The sequence below is a fragment of the Saccostrea cucullata genome, unplaced genomic scaffold, assembly GCF_032062105.1.
Source record: "Saccostrea cucullata isolate Sc308-1 unplaced genomic scaffold, CSIRO_AGI_Scuc_v1 ctg2171, whole genome shotgun sequence".
NCBI lineage: Eukaryota > Metazoa > Mollusca > Bivalvia > Ostreida > Ostreidae > Saccostrea > Saccostrea cuccullata.
In genome coordinates this window covers 88,443-109,667 of record NW_026929933.1, presented here as the reverse complement: position 1 = coordinate 109,667, position 21,225 = coordinate 88,443, and the positions used below count along the sequence as shown (strand labels likewise).

The following is a 21,225-nucleotide window of genomic DNA, read 5'->3' as shown; positions in this document are numbered from 1 at the left end:
CTGATGATTCAAGTGCAGCTTCGCTACCATTCCATTGTCCCTGTTGCAAGAGTCTGAGTTCTAAGAGCGACGTGGGTGTACAAACTGATGGAGTCAGTCACAAGAAAACAGTAAGGGTCATCAGAAGATACCAGAAAGACGGAGAAAACATTGAGAAGTTCGAGGAAGAAGTATGGAACGCATGCGAACATGAGAAAAATGAAAACTGTGTTTGAAACAGTTTTGTGTACATATTCCTGAATAAGATACAAGAAGTATTTTTAATTTAATTTAAGGAAAGATATTCCCCCTTGTTAAAACACTGTATCCATGTATATATGTAACTTTGTATGTTTGTCTACTAATAAGAAAAGTTAAAACAAGCTAATTCAGAGAATTCGTGTCCCCCGCTTAGGGAAAAAGTCGGCTCCCCTGACTGAATTTGTAGAATTATTAAATGTATACATGTATACTGAAGCAAATAAAATACATGTATGTCAATATGCATATAAAGATTTGATTGCTTATTCTTCATTATAAGGAATTTTTATCACTCTAATGATGATTTTATAACCTCATAAATTTTTCATTTCACATGCTGAATACTATCATTTAGTAAAAAGAAAAAAAAAAGTATTTAAAAAAAAAAAGATTCGACCGAGATTCGATCCCGGGACCTCTCACATTTGAAGCGAGAGACGTAACCACTAGACCACGGAATTGCTTTACATAATGTGAAGTATATGCAGAAGTGAAGTCACATACATGTATATATTCATGTTTTCATGTCCGGTATTCTCAAAATTTTACACAATCCATGGTGTTTGATTTATTTAGCCTTTATTAAACAGTTCTAATAGATGTAATAAGCACATAAAGTCCGCCAAGAACCTGTTTTATACGCAATAACTCTCCTCATGCCCCTGCGCTAAAAATAGCGACATGTAATACTATAAATACTAATAAAACAAACGGGGCGGGGCACTTTGAGAGGGGCGAGAGACGTCCTAGGGAGTTTTGATATAAAATTACATTGCATAAGCTCAAAATCTTCTTGAAATATCGCCCGGAAATAATAGTATTACACACAGACAAAATGTATAAATTTACGACCTTGAACTTTGACCTTTTGACCTCAAAATCAATAGGGGTCTTCATTAGGCCACAGGGAGTTGTTATATAAAATTTCATTGCTATAGCTCAAATGGTTCTAGAGATATCGTGTGGAAACGAAAGTGTTTTAACAGACAGAATTTGCTTATTTATGACCTTGACCTTTGACCTTTTGACCTCAAAATCAATAGGGGTCTTCTTTAGTTCATAGGAAGTTGCTATGCTAAATCTCATTGCAAAAGCTCAAAGGGTTCTCGAGATATCGTGTGGAAACGAAAGCGTTACAGACAGACAGAAAGACGGACGGACGGACGGACGGACAGACGGACGGACGGACGGACGGACGGACAAACCCAAATTAATATCCCCCATTTTTCAAGCGGGGGACAAAAAAAAAGTCTAAGTTTGTTGATCATTTGCCATGCGAGACGCATGTTCATGGAGGCGTGGGTAGTGCAATGGGTAGCGTATGTGGCCATGCCTACTATAGTCGAATCAGAGGGGATATTGGAAAGTGGACTCTTCCAATAGGCTGATCACCCCTCTGAGTAAATAGAATGGTCCGTAGGTATATAAAGGAGACGCTGGCAGCTGCCAGGCGTTATTCTGACGGAATCAGACTCAATCACTTGTCCACATAAGAAGAAGAAGATAGAAGAAGAAAACGTTAGGTAATTAAAGTCATTACTTGAAATAAAGAGATAAAGCAAAGGTTTGAAGCGCATTAGTGGAAAGAGAACAGTCTAGGGGAATTGTGGTGAGGTACCAGGGCGAAGTAATTCTGCATAAGAGTGAAAGAACCTGGTACTTCACTTAACAATAGGAACTCTGGCTGTTCCAGGAACACAGTGCAGGTTACCTTGTTTATGAACCACGGCCTACCATTTCAATTAATTGTACATAGTTCCAATCAATGATAACTCAGATAGAGTAAGAGGAAATATATATATATTAATAAAGAACCCTTGTCCCTTGTAGAACCCAGTAGGTTTACACGTTACAGTATAAAGGTAGAACGGTATGTAAAAAAAATGTATTCAAATTGGGAATGTCATCTTTTTAGCTCACCTGAGCCGAAGGCTCAAGTGAGCTTTTCTGATCAAAATTTGTCCGTTGTCTGTCGTCGTTGTCGTTGTCGTTGCTGTTATTGTCGTTGTCGTTGTCGTCGTAAACTTTTCACATTTTCATCTTCTTCTCAAGAACCACTGGGTCAATTTCAACCAAACTTGGTACAAAGTATCCTTGGGTAAAGGGGAATCAAGTTTGTTCAAATGAAGGGCCACGCCCACTTCCAAGGGGATATAATTATGAATTTGTGAAAAATTAATGGCATTTTTAAAAAATCTTCTTCTCCAGAACCGCTGGGCCAGGAAAGATGAAACTCATGTGGAAGCATCTTCAGGTAGTGTAGATTCAAGTTTATTCAAATCATGACCCCCGGGGCAAGGGTGGGGCCAAAATGGCCGACCCAAGTTTTACATAGGAATATATAGGAAAAATCTTTAAAAATCTTCTTCTCCAGTACCACTGGGCCAGGAAAGATGAAACTCGTGTGGAATCATCCTCAGGTAGTGTGGATTCAAGTTTGTTCAAATCATGACCCCTGGGGCAGGGATGGGGCCAAAATGGCTGACCCAAGTTTTACATAGGAATATATAGGAAAAATCTTTAAAAATCTTTTTCTCTAGAACCACTGGGCCAGGAAAGAGGAAACTCATGTGGAATCATCCTCAGGTAGTGTAGATTCAAGTTTGTTCAAATCATGACCCCTCGGGGCTAGGGTGTGGCCAAAATGGCCGACCCAAGTTTTACATAGGAATATATAGGAAAAATCTTTAAAAATCTTCTTCTCCAGAACCACTGGACCAGGAAAGATGAAACTCATGTGGAATCATTCTCAGGTAGTGTAGATTCAAGTTTGTTCAAATCATGACCCCCGGGGCAAGGGTGGGGCCAAAATGGCTGACCCAAGTTTTACATAGGAATATATAGGAAAAATCTTTAAAAATCTTCTTCTCCAGAACCAATAGGCCAGGGAAGATGAAACTCATGTGGAATCATCCTCAGGTAGTGTAGATTCAAGTTTGTTCAAATCATGACCCCCGGGGCAAGGGTGGGGCCAAAATGGCCGACCCTTGTTTTACATAGGAATATATAGGAAAAATCTTTAAAAATCTTCTTCTCGAGAACCACCGGGCCAGGAAAGATGAAACTCATGTGGAATCATCCTCAGGAAGTGCAGATTCAAGTTTGTTCAAATCATGACCCCCGGGGCTAGGGTGGGGCCAAATTGGCCGACCCAAGTTTTACATAGGAATATATAGGAAAAATCTTTAAAAATCTTCTTCTCCAGAACCAATAGGCCAGGGAAGATGAAACTCATGTGAAATCATCCTCCGGTAGTGTAGATTCAAGTTTGTTCAAATCATGACCCCTGGGGCAAGGGTGGGGCCAAAATGGCCGACCCTTGTTTTACATAGGAATATATAGGAAAAATCTTTAAAAATCTTCTTCTCGAGAACCACTGGGCCAGGAAAGATGAAACTCATGTGGAATCATCCTCAGGTAGTGTAGATTCAAGTTTGTTCAAATCATGACCCCCGGGGCAAGGGTGGGGCCAAAATGGCCGACCCTTGTTTTACATAGGAATATATAGGAAAAATCTTGAAAAATCTTCTTCTCGAGAACCACTGGGCCAGGAAAGATGAAACTCATGTGGAATCATCCTCAGGTAGTGTAGATTCAAGTTTGTTCAAATCATGACCCCCGGGGCTAGGGTGGGGCCAAAATGGCCGACCCAAGTTTTACATAGGGATATATAGGGAAACCTTTTAAAATCTTCTTTTCAAGTTCTTCAAAGCTATGATTAGTGATACATGTTTTTATATGGAATCATCCTCAGGTAGTGTAGATTCTAATTTGTTCAAATGATGAACGCCTGGAGGGGGGATAAATTCAAGCCCGATGTGCTCATGCAGATGAGCGCTGTGGCCCCTGGGCCTCTTGTTTTATAATACTGATGAGCAATACTTGATTGTGAACCTTTATTTTTCATTACATGTATAAGCTTATTGATTATCAGGTACAAGTATTATAATTATTTAATATCTGTATCGAGATCTATTATATAAGGAGAGGGTGTACACAGGCATCGCTTATTGCCAACGCTTTATTGCATTATTCAATGAAATATGTTTATATTAAAACGTAAAATGATTTTTTTTCTAGTGTTAGATATCTAGTATCGTATCTTCCTTTTAGCGATAAGCACTCATTTTATCTATTACTCATCAAGCAAGACAATTTTGATTATTAAGGGTACTTACCACAAACAAAAAATGGATGCACGGCTTGATATATAATTTTTGACTGATTTCGATTTAAAATGACATAAATAATTTATCCCTGAATTAAAAAGAAATCGTAGGTTTTCCTTGATGCTTAGATATGAGATTTTGTTTTGCCTTCTATACAATTCCATACAAAATTTTGCACAATTTTTTAACCTTATGACATAATCTTATATAATTCTCCCAATCTCCTTGACAAACATTATTCAGGTTACCAATTTAAATGTAAATCTATGAGAAATAATGCTGATTTCTGAAAAAAGTTTGTTTGTGTTATTTATCCTTAAAACCCGGTTTATATTTTAATTTTGGACGGAACGATAACATTGTTTTCTGAGAGCGCGTCAAGAATCAAATAAATTCTTAAACAATAAAAAACACTTATTATATCTTTTGCTCATTAAGTACGTCATTTTATGAAATTAAATTCCGGATAAAAGTTTTCACTCTGGACAAAAAGATAACATTGGTTTTTTAAAAGCTTGTCAAGTATCTCTTTAGATTTCAATGTAGATCACTGCATTTTTTTAAAGCTGTTTGAGTTGATAAGATTTAAAAAAAAAACCTTTGTTACACATCATATAAAGGGCTCGCTTAAACATCAGAAATCACTGTAAAGATGGCCGTTCTACGAGTGCAATGTTTACTTCTCTTTATGTTCATGTATGGAACATTTGGTGATTTATCTTTAATTGAAAACGAAGTTTCTGATAAAAATGGTTTGCTCCCTAGTACCATATCCGGTAAGGCTTCCAATGTCCTACGTGACATTCTTAATCAGGAAAGTCTGGTCCGTTTCTCTATGGTACAAAAAATACAAAGTTTAGTTATGGATGCTACGAACAGCAAAAGCGATATACAAGTTATTAAGGCGAAACTTGGTGAAATGGCAAAGGACTTATGGAACTTGAAAACGAAAAACCAAATATTGGAGGAAGAAAATATTGAACTTAAAGAGAAATTCAAGATGGTGAATGGACCGGTGAATGTAAATACAAACTTTACAAAGCAAGAAATGCAATATATTGACCAGGTGGTTGAAAGTAAAACTTTAACTCTTCAGGAACAGTTTGATTTGTCAAAAAAGACATTGGAAAGAGACTTGAAAAAGGTCATACAAACATTGAAGATGACGGAACAGAATACAAAAGAGAAAATAAAGGCTTTAAATGAATCGCAAATGGTTTCCGCTAAAAGCCCGCAAATCGAAATGTTCCAATATCAAATGAATGCAATGAATGTAACATTACAGAAATGCAGCGTAAGCAGTTTTTTTGAACGTGTGAAAAAGACAGAGTACGCTTTAGAAAACTTCTCCGTCTCTGTTAATGAAACTCTACATACTGTTTGTGGGGATCTGAATGAATCCAGCTGGATCTTGTCTAAAGGTAAAATATTACATTGTATTTCAGTTAAGACTACTAAACTGAATTCTAAAGAGAATGATTGAAACAAACCTTGAAGAAAGGAACTGTACATTAGAATAATCGTGCAAACTTTCTTTAATAAATATAGATATGATTTTTCTTCGAAATCGTTCATGAGATATATTTTAGGCGTTTGTACACCATATAATGTGTATCATCTTCCACATAAACCACAATAATGTTCGAATCTTTATTTGATCAATCTGTTAGTGAAGATGTTGTTTTTTCAAAATATATCTTCTCTTTCAAAATGATACAGAGGAATTAATTCATCGCACTTTTTATTTTCATTTTTAGCATACATTTATAATTTCTAATCACAAGTTCGTTTTTTTTTAAATACCCATATTAATTCATCAAAACAAATAAAATTACATATACAAAAAGGAATAACATTAATAAATACTATTGTTGTTCCTAGAAATAGACAATAGAAACTTTGTAAAGTTTTTTTCAAAGAAAGAAAAGATGGGAAGAAAGTTAAATGAAATCATTTCGAAAACTGATTTATTCAAGAGCGGATGTAATGCTGTTATGTAAGATTGCTGACGTCTTTAAATGTCTGTAAGTGAAATTTTCATTTGCCCATAGAATTAAATACTAGTATACGAATATGTATGTTATTGAACCTGAATATACACTGGGAAAAACATTTAAAAATGTAATTAAGTTAATAGAATTAAAGGTATATCCAGAAATTTGTTCAGGGGATTGGGGTTGAGAGGATACATGCCAGCTTATAGAGAAAAGAAACCAACTCCAAAGTGGCAAGATATACAATATATAAGCCATTAAAGGTACTTCTACTATAATAATGCCAAAGCAAAACAAAAAGATTTTTTTTAAATGGTGGGCAATACATATAAGGCATTTGACTTTTCACTTTTCGAAATTAATTTGCATTCAGTCGTAATTATCGGAAAAAAAGAGTTGAAAATGTATATTCTTCTTGTTCAGTCATATTCAAATGCTTACTGTGGGTCTTTTGGCAGAGGTGGATACAAGGTGTATTTGGTTTACACAATATTTATTTCGGAAAAAGGGGATAATTGCAGACAAAAATTCCTAATCAGGTTTCACCACACAATTTCAGTCAGTCCACAATTACTTGAGTATTTTCTGTTGAACATTGAAGTTTACAAGTGTCCTAAACATTTATTTGTGGCAATTTTATAATCTTTTGCATAGTGCTTCTGAAGGATTGCGGGGAGATTTTAAAGAGACGTTCCCGAGTTTAAAGGGCCGAGATGGTTTATACAGAATATCCGTAGGCTCTGGAATCAAGTCTGTTTACTGTGACATGAGTACTGATGGCGGGGGTTGGACGGTGAGTACAACTCATAATAATAAAGAAGAAAAAATAATTTACTTGTTATAAAATAAAAATATTAAGTATTTTTATTTAGTAAAAATCATCTACTCCGTTTGTTCACAAAAAAACCCCAGATTTTTAAAGAATTACATATATACATGATGTAGAATCCGTGTGTATTTGTCAAGATTTCATAAATGATTAAGTAAACAAGTTTTAAATTACTCAAGTTTGCTGAGTGTAAAACGAATTACAAATCAATTAATGTGTTTCAGGCTATTCAATGGAGACAGGACGGTTCTACAGATTTTTACAGGACGTGGACAGAATATAAACAAGGATTTGGTGATCCCTCTACAAACTACTGGATTGGTAAGATTGACTTTTTGCTTTAGCAAAAAAAACTTATCTCTAATTATAACTATATGTTATTGATTACATTATTTACTTTAGCATCATTTTCTTTGCATCTGGAAGCTTTTCTATGTATATTCAAATGTTTGTTGTAGAAAGCAAACACAAACGATACCCAATTTGCACCAGTTGTTATTTCCTGTTACTGTTTATAAATCCTGATGATTAAGTAGGCCTTTTAACTAATTTTTCAAGTTGCACAAACATTGCATAGATAGGTTTATAGGTACATGAAAATATTTAAAAAAAAAAGATAATAACTTATGCATACTTTTAATTACGTCATTAAAAAAATTAATATTTTATAATTGACTTTTACGATGTTGTGTTTTAAGGACAGGTAACTCAGGTGTGAAAAATGACCAATTAAGTGCCGAATTATGAGTTGTCGTTTATAGGAATGACATATAGGCTGTTTCGGCATTGGTATTGTTATGCACACAAAAGGGTTCCTTACATTGTTTTGTACACAAAAGTGTTGACCAAAAGAAGTAGAATGCCTTCACTCTACCTGAAATAACAGGGTCGAATTGTTTTGAATTGAACAGATTATTCAGTATCTTTAACTCTCTTTGACGACTGTTGTGAAGTAGAAAATATAACTAAATGTTTTTTGTGTTCGCTCTTTTTCGCTTCCTATATGAAAAAACATATTTTTACAAGTAAATGCATCAATTGATTATCTTATTTGTGTTACTAAGCACGAAGGGGAACGACCGAGTATAAAAATCTAAATAGGTTAGAACTAAGAAGGAGGGTAGATTTCACTTTTTATTTTAATTAAAAATTTTAAATATATATTATTAAACGGTGTCCGCAAATACACAGTAAAGAAGTTTAACATTGGAGCTAAATTTTAAAATTACTGGATCTCTACTGACAGCAAAGAAACACTTCTCGAAATACTAAAAACTGATTGCATGTAAACAGTTTATATATCGGGCCTGCTTCAAACAAGTTTCAGCAGCGAGTTATCGTTCATGAAAGCGAACCCTAGCGGCACTTGAAAGGCCTAAATTAAGCCATTTTACATTTATAAACACAAATAAAAACTATTGGAAAGAAACAGAAATTAGTTCTGCTTCTACATACATAAAAGATGCAGAAATCCTCAACTTTACAAAAATTTGCTTCCCAACATACCTGTACTCATGCAGTGTGCACGAGATTCAAGATCAATAATTTCGAAGATCTTATTTTTGCCTAATTCGGCCGAGGGCTCGTTTACAACTTTTATTTTTGCTATACAATACTGTATTAAAAAGAATAAACAGATATCACTATTAGCAACAGATTTTAAAAAGAAATGAAGATATGCAGGACTTAGAAATAATTATAGAGCCAAGAATTCTTTGTAATTTTCTTTTGCAAATTTAATGAATGACATTTAATTACATAATTTGTTCCATTGATTTTTCTATCAACCTTAACAATACAAAAATCATCAAAATGTTTATCAAGAAAAAATAGGAGAATGAATCATATAATTTTATAAACCAAGAACCTAATTAAAAATAATTTCAAATCTAAGAAAAAAATCCTTTTGACGTGTAAGATGAATATTAAAGCAATAAACCATGTTACACAAAACATTTTACATGGTGAGGGTAGAGATTTACCATAGGTTCACAGCATTTACACAGATACAGTTTTTAGATATCTTTCAAAATACCCCAAATACCCAATTAATTATTTTTCAAAGATATTGCCCAATAAAAATAAACATTATAAATAAATATAGGTCAAAGAAACTTGATATAAAGATTTGATAATGCAGAACGTATAAACAGGGGAAGGGGCTTTATGCGCTACTTTAATATAGTTGAGCTTATCTGTTGTAAACCAGATCTGCACTTTCTCCTAAATACACTTCCAAAATGATCATCTTGTCACAATAGGCCAATGGAGAAAAGACTTTTCTTTTCCCCCAGAACAACTTTTTAGTACAATTTAAATTGCATAAAATTAAAGGACTTACTATCAAATGAAAGGTCTTGTCACAAGGATTGAATATGTAAAGTATGAAGGTTTGCTTTTTAAAAGTAGGTCAAACTCCAAAGTCAAAGGGACAAAGGACTTGCTATCAAATGGAAGGTCTTGTCACAAGGATTGAATATGTAAAGTATGATGGTTTCTCTTTCTAAAAGTCTCTCTCTCTCTCTCTCTCTCTCTCTCTCTCTCTCTCTCTATCCAATAAAGGGTCTTTTCACAAAAATTACACATGTGAAGTATTAAAGCCCTTTCCCTTAAAGTTCAAAAGTTATGGCCAAAGTTAAAGTTTTTTATATGTACAGAAATCTCCAAGGTCAAGGACAAAAGGTTAAAGTTGTTGGTATCCAAAGATAATTCCTTCCACAAAGCATACGTATGTGAAGTATAAATGTCCTTGTGTCTACTGTTCAAAAAATCTGGCAAAGAAAAAGTTTGGAACTTTTGAGCAAAAGTAGGTCAAACTCCAAGGTTAAGTTCAAATAGTCAAATTTGGTGGTACCTTAAGAAAGGCCTTGTCATGAGATCTGTCACGGCATCACAAGAAATACACATGTGAAATATAAAAGTCATAGTTCCACTAAATTAAAAGTTATAGGCAAGGTTTAAGTTTTTAAAGGAAAACAGACATACAGAGAGACAGACACATAGACACACAGACAGATGGACACAACAAAAACTATACAGTACAGCCCTGAAACTTTACGTTTACGGGAGCAGAAAAAACAAAAAAGGAAAATAACAGTCGTAATATTGTAGATAATTATGAAAAACAACCATACAGTGTCCCTTACTGCTTTTTGAACAACGTCTCACAAGATTGTCTAGCTATACAATATTTATTTACATGAAAATATGAACAAAGTGCATTATTATACTCCTGTTAATATGTTTCCTATATAAAGTTCAGAGGGTAAAATAACTATCCTTTATAGTTTACGCATAGCAAAACTATTTTTGGGGTATAGTTTTTGCTATCCACCCTCGGAAAATTTTCATGCAATTGTTGCTGCCAATTTTGATTTCCTGCGATAAATCTTTAAATTGATGATGTCATAATGAATTCAGTAGCATTGTGACATCATCAGGATTTCAGATTATTCTTGCAGAATTATCTTACTCCAAAGAAATTCAAACCTCAGAAATAAAATTATACATCAGTATAATAAAACGCTTATCCACTGGTTGCGAGTGGGATAGCTCTTTTATCAAACCCTTGACAGGAACTATTCCCCTAATAGAACTTTCTTTAATGAATGTGGGTTTTTAAAAGAACTATCCCACTCTCTCTCTCTCTCTCTCTGTATATTATGCATTACATTGATAAAATAAGTATTCCAAAGATTGTTTACAATAAAGTAATATTTGTTTTACCATTTTCTAAAGGAAATGACGCAATCTATGTATATTGACGAAGAACAAGGACCAGGAACTCCGGGTTGAGCTACAAAGATTTAATGGTGACGAAGCCTACGCTTTACTCCACATTTTATGTCGGAGATAAATATGTAAATACGTACTCATGTATATATATATATATTCATAACCGCAGGTAGAATATATATATACACTGAACTATAATCTCAATCATCATATGAGATAGGAAAATCAATCAGAAATTTAATTCTGCTTATAACACATAGTTGGCTGAATTACAAAAAATTAATTTATATTGTAAATTTAAAGTGCATTGCTAAAAAAAACTTGATAAATCAAGAGAGTTTGCTTGATGTCACATGTTTATCTTGCATATTATCAAAGACATTTTAACTGGATATTATCTTAATATTAACTTGTTACGATGTTATTATTATTTTATCATTGAATTATAGATTATAACATTATCAATACTCTGTTCAAGGTGACAGTTTGAATTATCACAATGGAATGAAATTCACCACTAAGGATCAGGATAACGACAGAGGTGGAGGTAACTGTGCTGTATCAAATCACGGAGCCTGGTGGTACAACGACTGTCGCTACTCAAACCTGAACGGGCTGTATGGACAGTCTGGTGTGTCTGGTAAATACACGACATGGTATGACTGGAAACGTAAATATGAAGCATTAAAACAGACTCAGATGATGATCAGACACAAAAACTAGACAACGCTTATAATCAGATCTGACACATCATTACAAATCTGATATTTTATTTTTGTCAAACAATCAGAAACTTTTTCTACCACTGAATTAAATTTTCAACAATCATGCTTTCTTCCTAGAAACGCATTAATGTTGTTTATTATAAAGGTGGCAGTTATATGCAATAAAGAAACCTCAAAGCAGACAATGTGTGAAAGTTATTTTTACACTTCATATTTGCATAGAAAAATGTCTTTAAGCGTAATATTCATGGTGGATAAATATATCATAAAATTACAGTGGATGAAAAATTAAATGAACAACATAATATATAAGAAGTACTATAGTAAATAGGCTTACAATTTCGATGTTAATTTTCTTTTTTATAAATGTTATATAAATAAGTGATAATTATAAGTCTGAGTTGTGCTTCAAAGAACTGTCGTAGGGTCTGTCCTGAGATATTGAGATAAAACATTAATGAAAGTCATGAGATCTGTCACGGCATTCACGGAACTATCTCTGTATAATGAACCTTCAGAGAAGTCATGCAATAATTTTATAGACAATTTTGAACACAAGGAAATTATGGTTTATCTTGTTTCTATAGGACTTTTATTAAGCTTTGACATGAAATCTGAACGCACCACTTACAGTGTATCATGTCAGATTTAGGGGAGGGGGCTTGTGATCATGAATCCTAAATTAATGTCTAAATAAATTTAATTGAAGAAACTTAAGATAATAATAAATTAGGGAATAAAAAAAATAAATGCTTTTATTAAGAAAATAAAAATGAATTTTCTAAAAAAAAAAACATTCATAGATCTAAAGCAATGCAAGTATTACTTTGTATTTGATGAACGGCGTGCATGGTATTTGAGTTTACTAGTACAAAAATATAAAACAAATGTTATTTATATGAATTCAGTTGACCACATTCAAAATTTAAATGTTGTATAAAGGCCTAACTAACAAGAAGAAAAGCGAAAAAAATGTCATAATTTCGCAATTTCTATTGTTAAGATAAGGAAGCAAGTGGCATCAAAAGTTACTATGATTACATCAGACGGGGTGGAGGGGGTGCTAAGGAGAAAGTCTACACACCTGAGCAGCTTGACCATGGAAAGCATTTTAAATAATATTAAGTAGCAGAAGAAAACAGAAAAGGATACTTATCACTAGGTGTCGTCGTATCATTAGGTATATTATGTTTAATGCACTTAGACATGCGCGGATCCGGGACTTTTTTCGAGATGGGGTGGAACATACCAACATTAATTTGTAAATTGAACTTTAAAATACGTGTTTATTTTTATCATTTATTTGTTTAGAATGGAGTACTGTACACACTTTATTTACGTATGAGAGATTTCTCTTCATTAAACCCCTATACTCTCCTCCTAAAAGCTGTAGTACTCCTGTAAGTCGTTTAGTCCATCTGCCAGTTTACAGAGTTCATCTTCCAGTTTACAGCGTTCATCCGCCAGTTTACAGCGTTCATCTTCCAGTTTACACCGTTCATATACCAGTTTACACCCTTTATCTGCCAGTTAACAGCGCTCATCTACCAGTTCAAAGCGTTCATCTGATTTACAGCCTTTATCTGCCAGTTTACAACCTACATTTCTAGTCTACAGCATTAATCTACCAGTTTACACCATTCATCTACCAGTTCACATCGTTCATCGACCAGTTTACAACCTTCATCTACCAGTTTACACCGTTCATCACCGTATCTTCCAGTTTACAGCGTTCATCTTCCAGTTTACACCGTTCATCTTCCAGTATACAGCGTTTACCTTTCAGTTTACACCGTTCATCTTCCAGTTTACACCGTTCATTTTCCAGTAAACAGCGTTCATCTTCCAGTTTACACCATTCATTTTTTGGTATACAGCGTTCATCTTCCAGTTTACAGCCTTCATCTGCCAGTTTGCGGCGTTCTTCTTATGAATATTTAAACAATAAAATGCGGTCGCAGCTATTGCAGAAAAAATTTACATAACCCGCCTATGCGGGTTATGTATTTTTTCTGCAACAGCTGCTTCCGTTAATTCCAGTAATAATAAACAAAGAAAGACATTTTCTTGTTTATATTTATATCTCTTTAAATAATCATTTAAAGTAGGATTAAAAAGATTAATTATTGTATTAATGATGCGAACGTCTTTATACGTTTCATTGATGGAACAGCCACTGATCAAGAAATCTGTACAGGCGACATGCCTACTGTAGTTCATGCAGTGATTAACGCAATGGGTTTTTTTAAGAAATAAAGGAGAAAATATTCAGTTGATGTAAATATCTATTGCACAATGCAGAAAATAAACTACATTCTAAAATTAATTCGGTAAGGGATGTTAAAGATGAGTTATTTAGAATGGGACTTGGAAATTTTTGGTTTAATCAAGATCTTATTAATGCAACAAAGTTTATATCTTGAATACGGAAAGATTGTTGAATATCTACCTTCAAGATTGTAATGCTTTTTTTTTTTGAAAATTCAACAAAGTGTTTTTTTGTACAAGTACATTGTGTGTGACAATTTTTCCAAAATCCATGCAAATTTGACAAAACCTATTTATTCTAAGTTAAAGAAAAATATTACAAGAATAAGACTTTCTTCCTATAACTTAAGTATAAAAACAGGAAGAAATAGAAAATTGAAAGAAGCAATAGAATATGTCAATTTTGTAGTGATCACTGTATAGAAGATGAATATCATTTTTTGCTTGAATGTCCTGTTTGAAAAAAATATATCAAACCATAGTATTTCAGATCTCCAAATGTGTACAAGCTTACTTAGTTACTCAGCTCTCATGATATTAGGGTTTTAATTGGTTTAGGAAAATTTATTCTCCATGCAAAGGAATTAAGAAATAATGAAGAATTTAATTTATATATGTGTATTATATACTATAGTTATTTTTCATGTAATAATGGATAATTTGAAATAATTATAGTGTGTATTTGTTGTTTTGTTTTTTTTTTTTTGGAAGTCAAGCAGATGGACACTAGGGGTTCCACTCTCGCAGACTCTCGCAACTCGTTTTTTATATCTGTTTTTGTTTATATGCTAATGAGCCGTATGACTTCAAGTTATTCAATAAAGAATTATATAATTTGTGTTCAGGTATCCATAGTACAAGCTTCATCATTTTTCATTAAATGACTTGGTAAGGACATGCATATTAATAATTACATGAAGAATCGTGATAATTGTCACTGGACCAAGTTTACGTTTCTTTAATGAAAGCAAGTAAATGTCTCTCCTTTTCAATTAACTTAATAGCCAGCTATTACATCATCAAGAAAGTCCTTAACGTGTCCCAAATAATAATAATATTACTCTTCAGTCTCTTTATAATAATATACTCATTGGTAGGCACATATCCTTAAAGTAGAAAAAACGAAGATTTCTTCTTTTATCTTTTTAAGTGGACACATTTTCATAAATGTTACCAAAGAATATTGCTTAAACTGCCTAGGTCCTGTAATGCGCAGTATAAGCAATTCTCTTCTCAGTTAGATGGAAAACAAGACACTTTAAATGGGAGCTCTGCAAATATCATACATTATCGTCTCTATTTACAAGGAACACTTATCTTTGCATAAAACTTCCTTTTTATTTGGATTTTACAGACCTTGAGTTTCTTAGCATGACTCAGAGGAACTGTTTATGATGTTGTTTTTTTTTTCAGTTTTTAAAATTACTGTAGCTTTTTGTAGCAAAGACCTTAAAAATGTTGTAAAATTGGAAGATCCCCTATACTTTTCAATATCCATAAAATTGAAACAAAAACACATTTCTTTCTCAAACAAACCTTATCAATATGTTACAAGCAAAACAAAGAAAACAGGACCATTCTACATATTTTACCGGATTGCCATTATAAACAAGAACAAGGTGATTTCTCTATGAGCCACTGGATTTGTAAAGCTGACTTCGATAGGTTAAGTGCATTTTTGAACTCGGCATCGGTATTAGTTTATATCAATAATATTTAGTCTAATCAATTATCTTTAAAAAGTTAAAGATACAGGGAGTCCCGATCTTTCCTTTGGAATTCAATTTCTATGATGAAATCTCTCGAAGATTATGCCAGACAGTCTTAATTAGGACAAAGAAGATCTGAATACTTTGTTAGAGTGGAATAAGTTTTTAGAAATCTATAGTATTTTATTTAAAAGAAGGATATGGAGATAACGAACAAGATTTTCAAAGTCCATAAAAGGAGCAGACGGACCCCCGAAACATGAGGTGGGATCAGGTGCCATGGAGGAGTGAGCATCCCCTGATGACCGGTCACACCCACCATGTGCTCCTTGTCATGAACGGGATAAAACGGAAAAAAATCCGTCTTCAATTCAGTGTATAAATAATGAACTAACAATTAGAATGAAAACGTCAGTCAGCATTTGAAGCAATGATAAATTGTCTTTGCTGACAAGGAATCGATGCAGTCGAAATCTCATGACCTTTAAATGTCAAACAGAGAATCACCTAGAAATGCATTACCAAGTATATGAACAACATCTAAGCAAAGGTAGACTTTTTGATCTTCCAAAGCTTTCATTCTTCTAGAAACAGTTCAGTTTAATAAATTATACAGTTTTTTTTTTTATAATTCTTAATTTGTTTGCGAGAAGTGGAGGGATTTCCCTGTATACACAATTAGCAAAAAATATATATTTATTGACTGGGTTCGAGGACAACATGCCTAACGGCCTCAGGCAGACAGTTTGTTTCGAAGGTCCGACAAAACGCATTTTGCCAGAAAACTCAGTCAATATATGTTTTGTAATACATTTCGTTTTATTTACTTTTTTGATACAGTGATACATGTATTTTGTACTGTCTCCCGTTATCTTACATCAGGTCCATCACTGTTGAACACCAAAGAATGAAAATGAGATGAAGCTCCTCCCATTCTGTGAAGGATGAGATAACGAACAGTATTCAGTCTCAAAGTCCATAAAAGAATACAAAATCAGAGCAGAGCAAACACGGACGCCCAAAACATCAGATGTGGGATCAGGTGCCATGGAGGAGTGAGCATCCCCTGCCGACCGGTCACACCCGCCGTCTGCTCCTTGTCATGATCACGAAATAATGGAAAAAATCCGTCGTCAATTCAATGTATAAATAATGGAATAACAATTGGTATGAAAAACGTCAGTCAGCATTTGACTCAATGATAAATTGTATTTGCTGACAAGGTCATTGTATCGACCATAGAACTTACGAAATAATGACTTTAAACGAGACTTCTGATATTCTTGTTTCATCAACTTGCTTGTCAATAATTTAGCTCGTTTTAGAAAGTGTTCATACGTAGAGCATGCTCTTGCGTATCGAATCAACTGAGATATATATATAAACCGTATACAGGTGATGAAGGTATATTGCTGCATAAATAAGGGGAGATGACGATAGAAAAGTTAAAGTTATCACGTTTATCATATAGCTTGGTTGTTAGATTACCATTAGTGTCTTTTTCAAGTAAGATATCCAAGTATGAAACAGAAATGTCAGACTCTGTGGTATCTTTTATCTCAAGCTCATCAGGATATATCGTATCGACGTAGGCGGTCAGGACGTAAGCGGTCCAAAATCTTTCCGACCGGTTCAACATCTCACTCAGCGGTCAAACATTTTTTTATGCCCACTCAGCAAAACATTTGAAATGTTAAACTTTTTTATATAGATTTGTATAGGATCAATTTTAAAATGATAGAACATTGATGTTTTCAAATATTCATATATTTTTGTTAATTTTGTTAAAAAGTGTATTCAGCACAAAGCTTGCATAGAGTGAAGGTTGGGGATAATGAACAATGATCAATCTTACAGGGAAGATATATGCCTAGAAGTAGGCATTATGCCGGTCATATCCGTCACTAGTTCTATGCATTGATCAAAGTTAATTTGAAAACATATTCTGAATCAAGGAATTTTTATAAGATGTCTAACGGTCATTTTTGTATGTAAAATAATCAAATATCAAAGATGAATGACAATTAGAAGCTTTAGAAGTATTATAGAATTATTATGTTCTTTTCAGCAAAAAAACAATTACTATTTCAATGCTTCATGACATGATTACATTGCTAACGCCCATTGTTGCACAACATATAAAGAGCCTCCTCACACATAAGAAGTTACTTTTCTGCAAAGATGGGTGTACTACATGTACTATGTTTTATTCTCTCTATGTTTGTGTATGGAACATTTGGTGATTCATCTTTACTTGAAAACGAAGCTTCTGATAAAAATGGTTTGCTCCCTAGTGCCGTATCCGGTAAAGCTTCCAAGGTCCTACGTGACATTCTGAATCAGGAAAGTCTGGTCCATTCTCTATGGTACAAAAAATACAAAATTTAGTGATGGATGCTACGGACAGCAAAAACGATATACAAGTTATAAAGGCGAAACTTAGTGAAATGGCAAAGGACTTACGGAACTTGGAGACGAAAAACCAAATATTGGAGAACACAATGAAGGAAATGAAGGTTCTAAATGAATCTCAATCAGTGTCTGCCAAAATCCCCCAAATAGAGGAACTCAAAAACCAAATGAATGAAATAAATGTAACATTACAGAAGTGCAGTGTGAACAGTCTTTTGGAACATTATAAATATACAGAGGACGCTTTAGGAAGATCTGTGAATGAAACTCTGCAAGCTGTTTGTAGAGATCTGAATGAATCAAACTGGATCTTGTCAAAAGGTATATTATAACATTCTGTTTATGTTTAGACTATTAAACCGGATTTGAAAGAGAACAGTTGGAACAAGCGTTCATAATGGAGCTTTCTACATAAAACTTATAAATTAATCATTCTTTTCGAAGACCGAATCAATCAAGATTGATTTTTAATCACGTATATATTTATTTTTTATTTTGATGTTTTGGGGCTGCCTTTTGCTCTTTATAAACCTAAATTTTGAAAGAACACTATAACGTATATAGTCTGATTTACAATATAGAGTATGTATGTGGGTAACATTTAATATTCTTTTACACAGTGCTCCCAAAGGATTGTTCGGACATTCTGAAGAAATACCCGAGTTTAGAAGGAAGGGACGGAGTATACAGAATATCCATGGCCTATGAAGTCAAGTCTGTTTACTGTGACATGAGAACTGATGGAGGAGGGTGGACAGTGAGTAAAACTTGTTATTAAATAAAGAGAATAATTTAGGAGTGTGTGTGAAAAATTCTCTTCTACAAAATATAGCATTTATAGCTATTTTCAAGATTTCTTATAAGTACATAAACACGTCTTAAACTTAAAATACTCACGTTTACCAAATTCTAAACGAACTTAGAATTCAATTAATGTGTTAAAGGTAATTCAAAGAAGACAAGACATTTCTACAGATTTTTACCGGACATGGTCAGAATATAAAGAAGGATTTGGGGAGCCCTCTACAAACTACTGGATCGGTAAGTTTAGTTATGTACCATTTATATATTGTAAGGTGTCTATCTAAATGTAGTGGCAGAATATGATAAACAAGGATTTGGAGATCCCTCTAAAAACTACTGGATCGGTATGTTTAATTTATGTAATATTTACATTATAAGGTACCTATCTATATGTAGTTTCAAAATAAAAACAAGGATTTAGAGATCCCTCCAACAATTACAGCATTGGTAAAATTTACTTCTCTGTTTTCTAACAAATAAACCTTATCATCTTCAATGAGAACTGCACGTAAATGAGTATATTATTTACTTGAATATAATTTTATTCATATTCAGAGTGAATTAAAATAGTGTCTTTAATAGAAAGCAAACACTGAAACAAACTAAATTCAATATGCAGCCATTTGTTATTCCTTGTTTATTCTTATAATAAACCCTAGAATAAAGCTATATTGCATGGATTTCAGATAAACTATCACTTTTCCTTGAAAACAGAGTACCACAGAAACCATTGTAAAGAAGCGTAAAAAAATATTTCTGCTTCTAAATAATTGGAAAGGTTGCATAAATTCTCAACTAATTTCGGATTCACTTGCAAACATTCGCTTCCTAAAATACCTGTAATCATGAAGTGTGGAGGAGATTCTAAATCAATCATTTCGAAGATCCTATTTTTGCATACCTCAACTGATGCTCATGGTACAACATTTTGTGATATCTAATCCCAACAGACATCATGAAATAAAGAAAAACATCGCACAGAAACAATTTAAAATAAAATACTTTATAACTCTTTTTCTATTTTTTTACTTGGCATTTATTTCAATATATTTTCTACCAAACTTGGCCAAAAAATCCAAAATATTTATCAAGAATAAATAGCAGATTATGTCAAAAAATTCTATAAACCATGACCAAATTGACAGAAAATTTAAAATCTAACAAAAGTCCATCCTTTCGAAAGCTTAGATGATTTCTCGAATAATAAATCATTCTACATAGAAAATTCTACTGAACAATAGCCTTTTCATGGGTCCATCAGATCTATTTTTTAAGATACAGAACAGTTAAAAATTTCAAAATGACATATCAACATACAATGCTATTAAGGTCAAGATCTAGTAAATGAAAGGTGCCTACAGATTTATCAAATTTGAGAAATAAATTCCTTTATTGATGCTTTACAACTTTAGCTTGGTCAAATAAGGTGTTTCGGGGCATAATTAGTAGGTAACAAGATGAAAAACTGTATTTTAAACTGTCAATTTCATTTAAATCATTTAAGAAAACCAGACAGGAATATGGGAGTTTTTTTTCATATTCGAAAAAGGAAATGTATCCAGATTGCCTACAGTTTCTCAGAAAATGGTAATTAGTATGTTCATTGCCTCTTCTTTTAATCAAGATCAAATTTAATATAGGCATCCGGTTTTCTTTTCATATGATTTCAAATTGAATGACATGAGAATACCATATTTCTACATAATTCTGCTTAAGCTGTAAAGTACGGGAAATAGAAAGTTGAAATTGATTCTGACGTCATAATGGATCTAGAACCAAAAAATAAGTCTCAAGTTATTTACTAGATCTTCTGTAATAAAACAGACACACTTAATAATCTAAGACTTATTAATTCAGTACAACAATCTGTTTTGTGCAGACCTGCGTTAACATGATTAACAAGTAACAACATAATGTTTTGGTTTGTTATGTTTGTATGCAATTGAATAAACATTGACTTTAATAGCATTGTATGTTGATATGTCATTTTGAAATGTTTGACCTGGTCAGTACAAATTGATTTTTTTAAGTAATAAGCTTTAACAGAAAATAGGTATTTTACGCCGTCTACAAAGTTTTACGTCAAAGGCAGCATTGCTGAAAGTTTATTACACTGTTATTTTTCCTCATTTTAACTATTGTTGTACTGTTTGGTGTTCAGCCAAAAACAAAAGTTTTATTAATAGAATTTTTGAATTACAGAAAAGGGCTGCAAGAATTATTATGAATGTGAAAGAAATTCAAACTCCTACTGTAGACATTTTTAGTGCTCTTAAATGGATGCCAATACATGACTATTTTATATATATAGAAAACTTGTCCTTGCTTTTAAAGTTTTGA

At 33.2% G+C, this 21,225-nt stretch overlaps 1 protein-coding gene across 2 annotated transcripts in view; it reads left to right on the top strand.

Annotated features, from left to right (window-relative positions):
* The first annotated feature begins 5,394 nt into the window (after positions 1-5,394).
* LOC134282487 (fibrinogen-like protein A) overlaps positions 5,395-21,225 on the top strand; it is a 36,028-nt gene continuing 20,197 nt past the window's right edge. The window contains exons 1-3 of one of the 2 annotated variants that reach the window (XM_062764895.1): positions 5,395-5,830; positions 18,702-18,838; positions 19,026-19,122. In XM_062764895.1, coding sequence (XP_062620879.1) covers positions 5,410-5,830; positions 18,702-18,838; positions 19,026-19,122 — 655 coding nt within the window. In that variant the 5' untranslated portion in view covers positions 5,395-5,409. Of the gene's footprint in view, positions 5,831-17,828; positions 18,403-18,701; positions 18,839-19,025; positions 19,123-21,225 lie in introns of those variants that run through there. The other variant, XM_062764896.1, reaches the window with a different exon arrangement.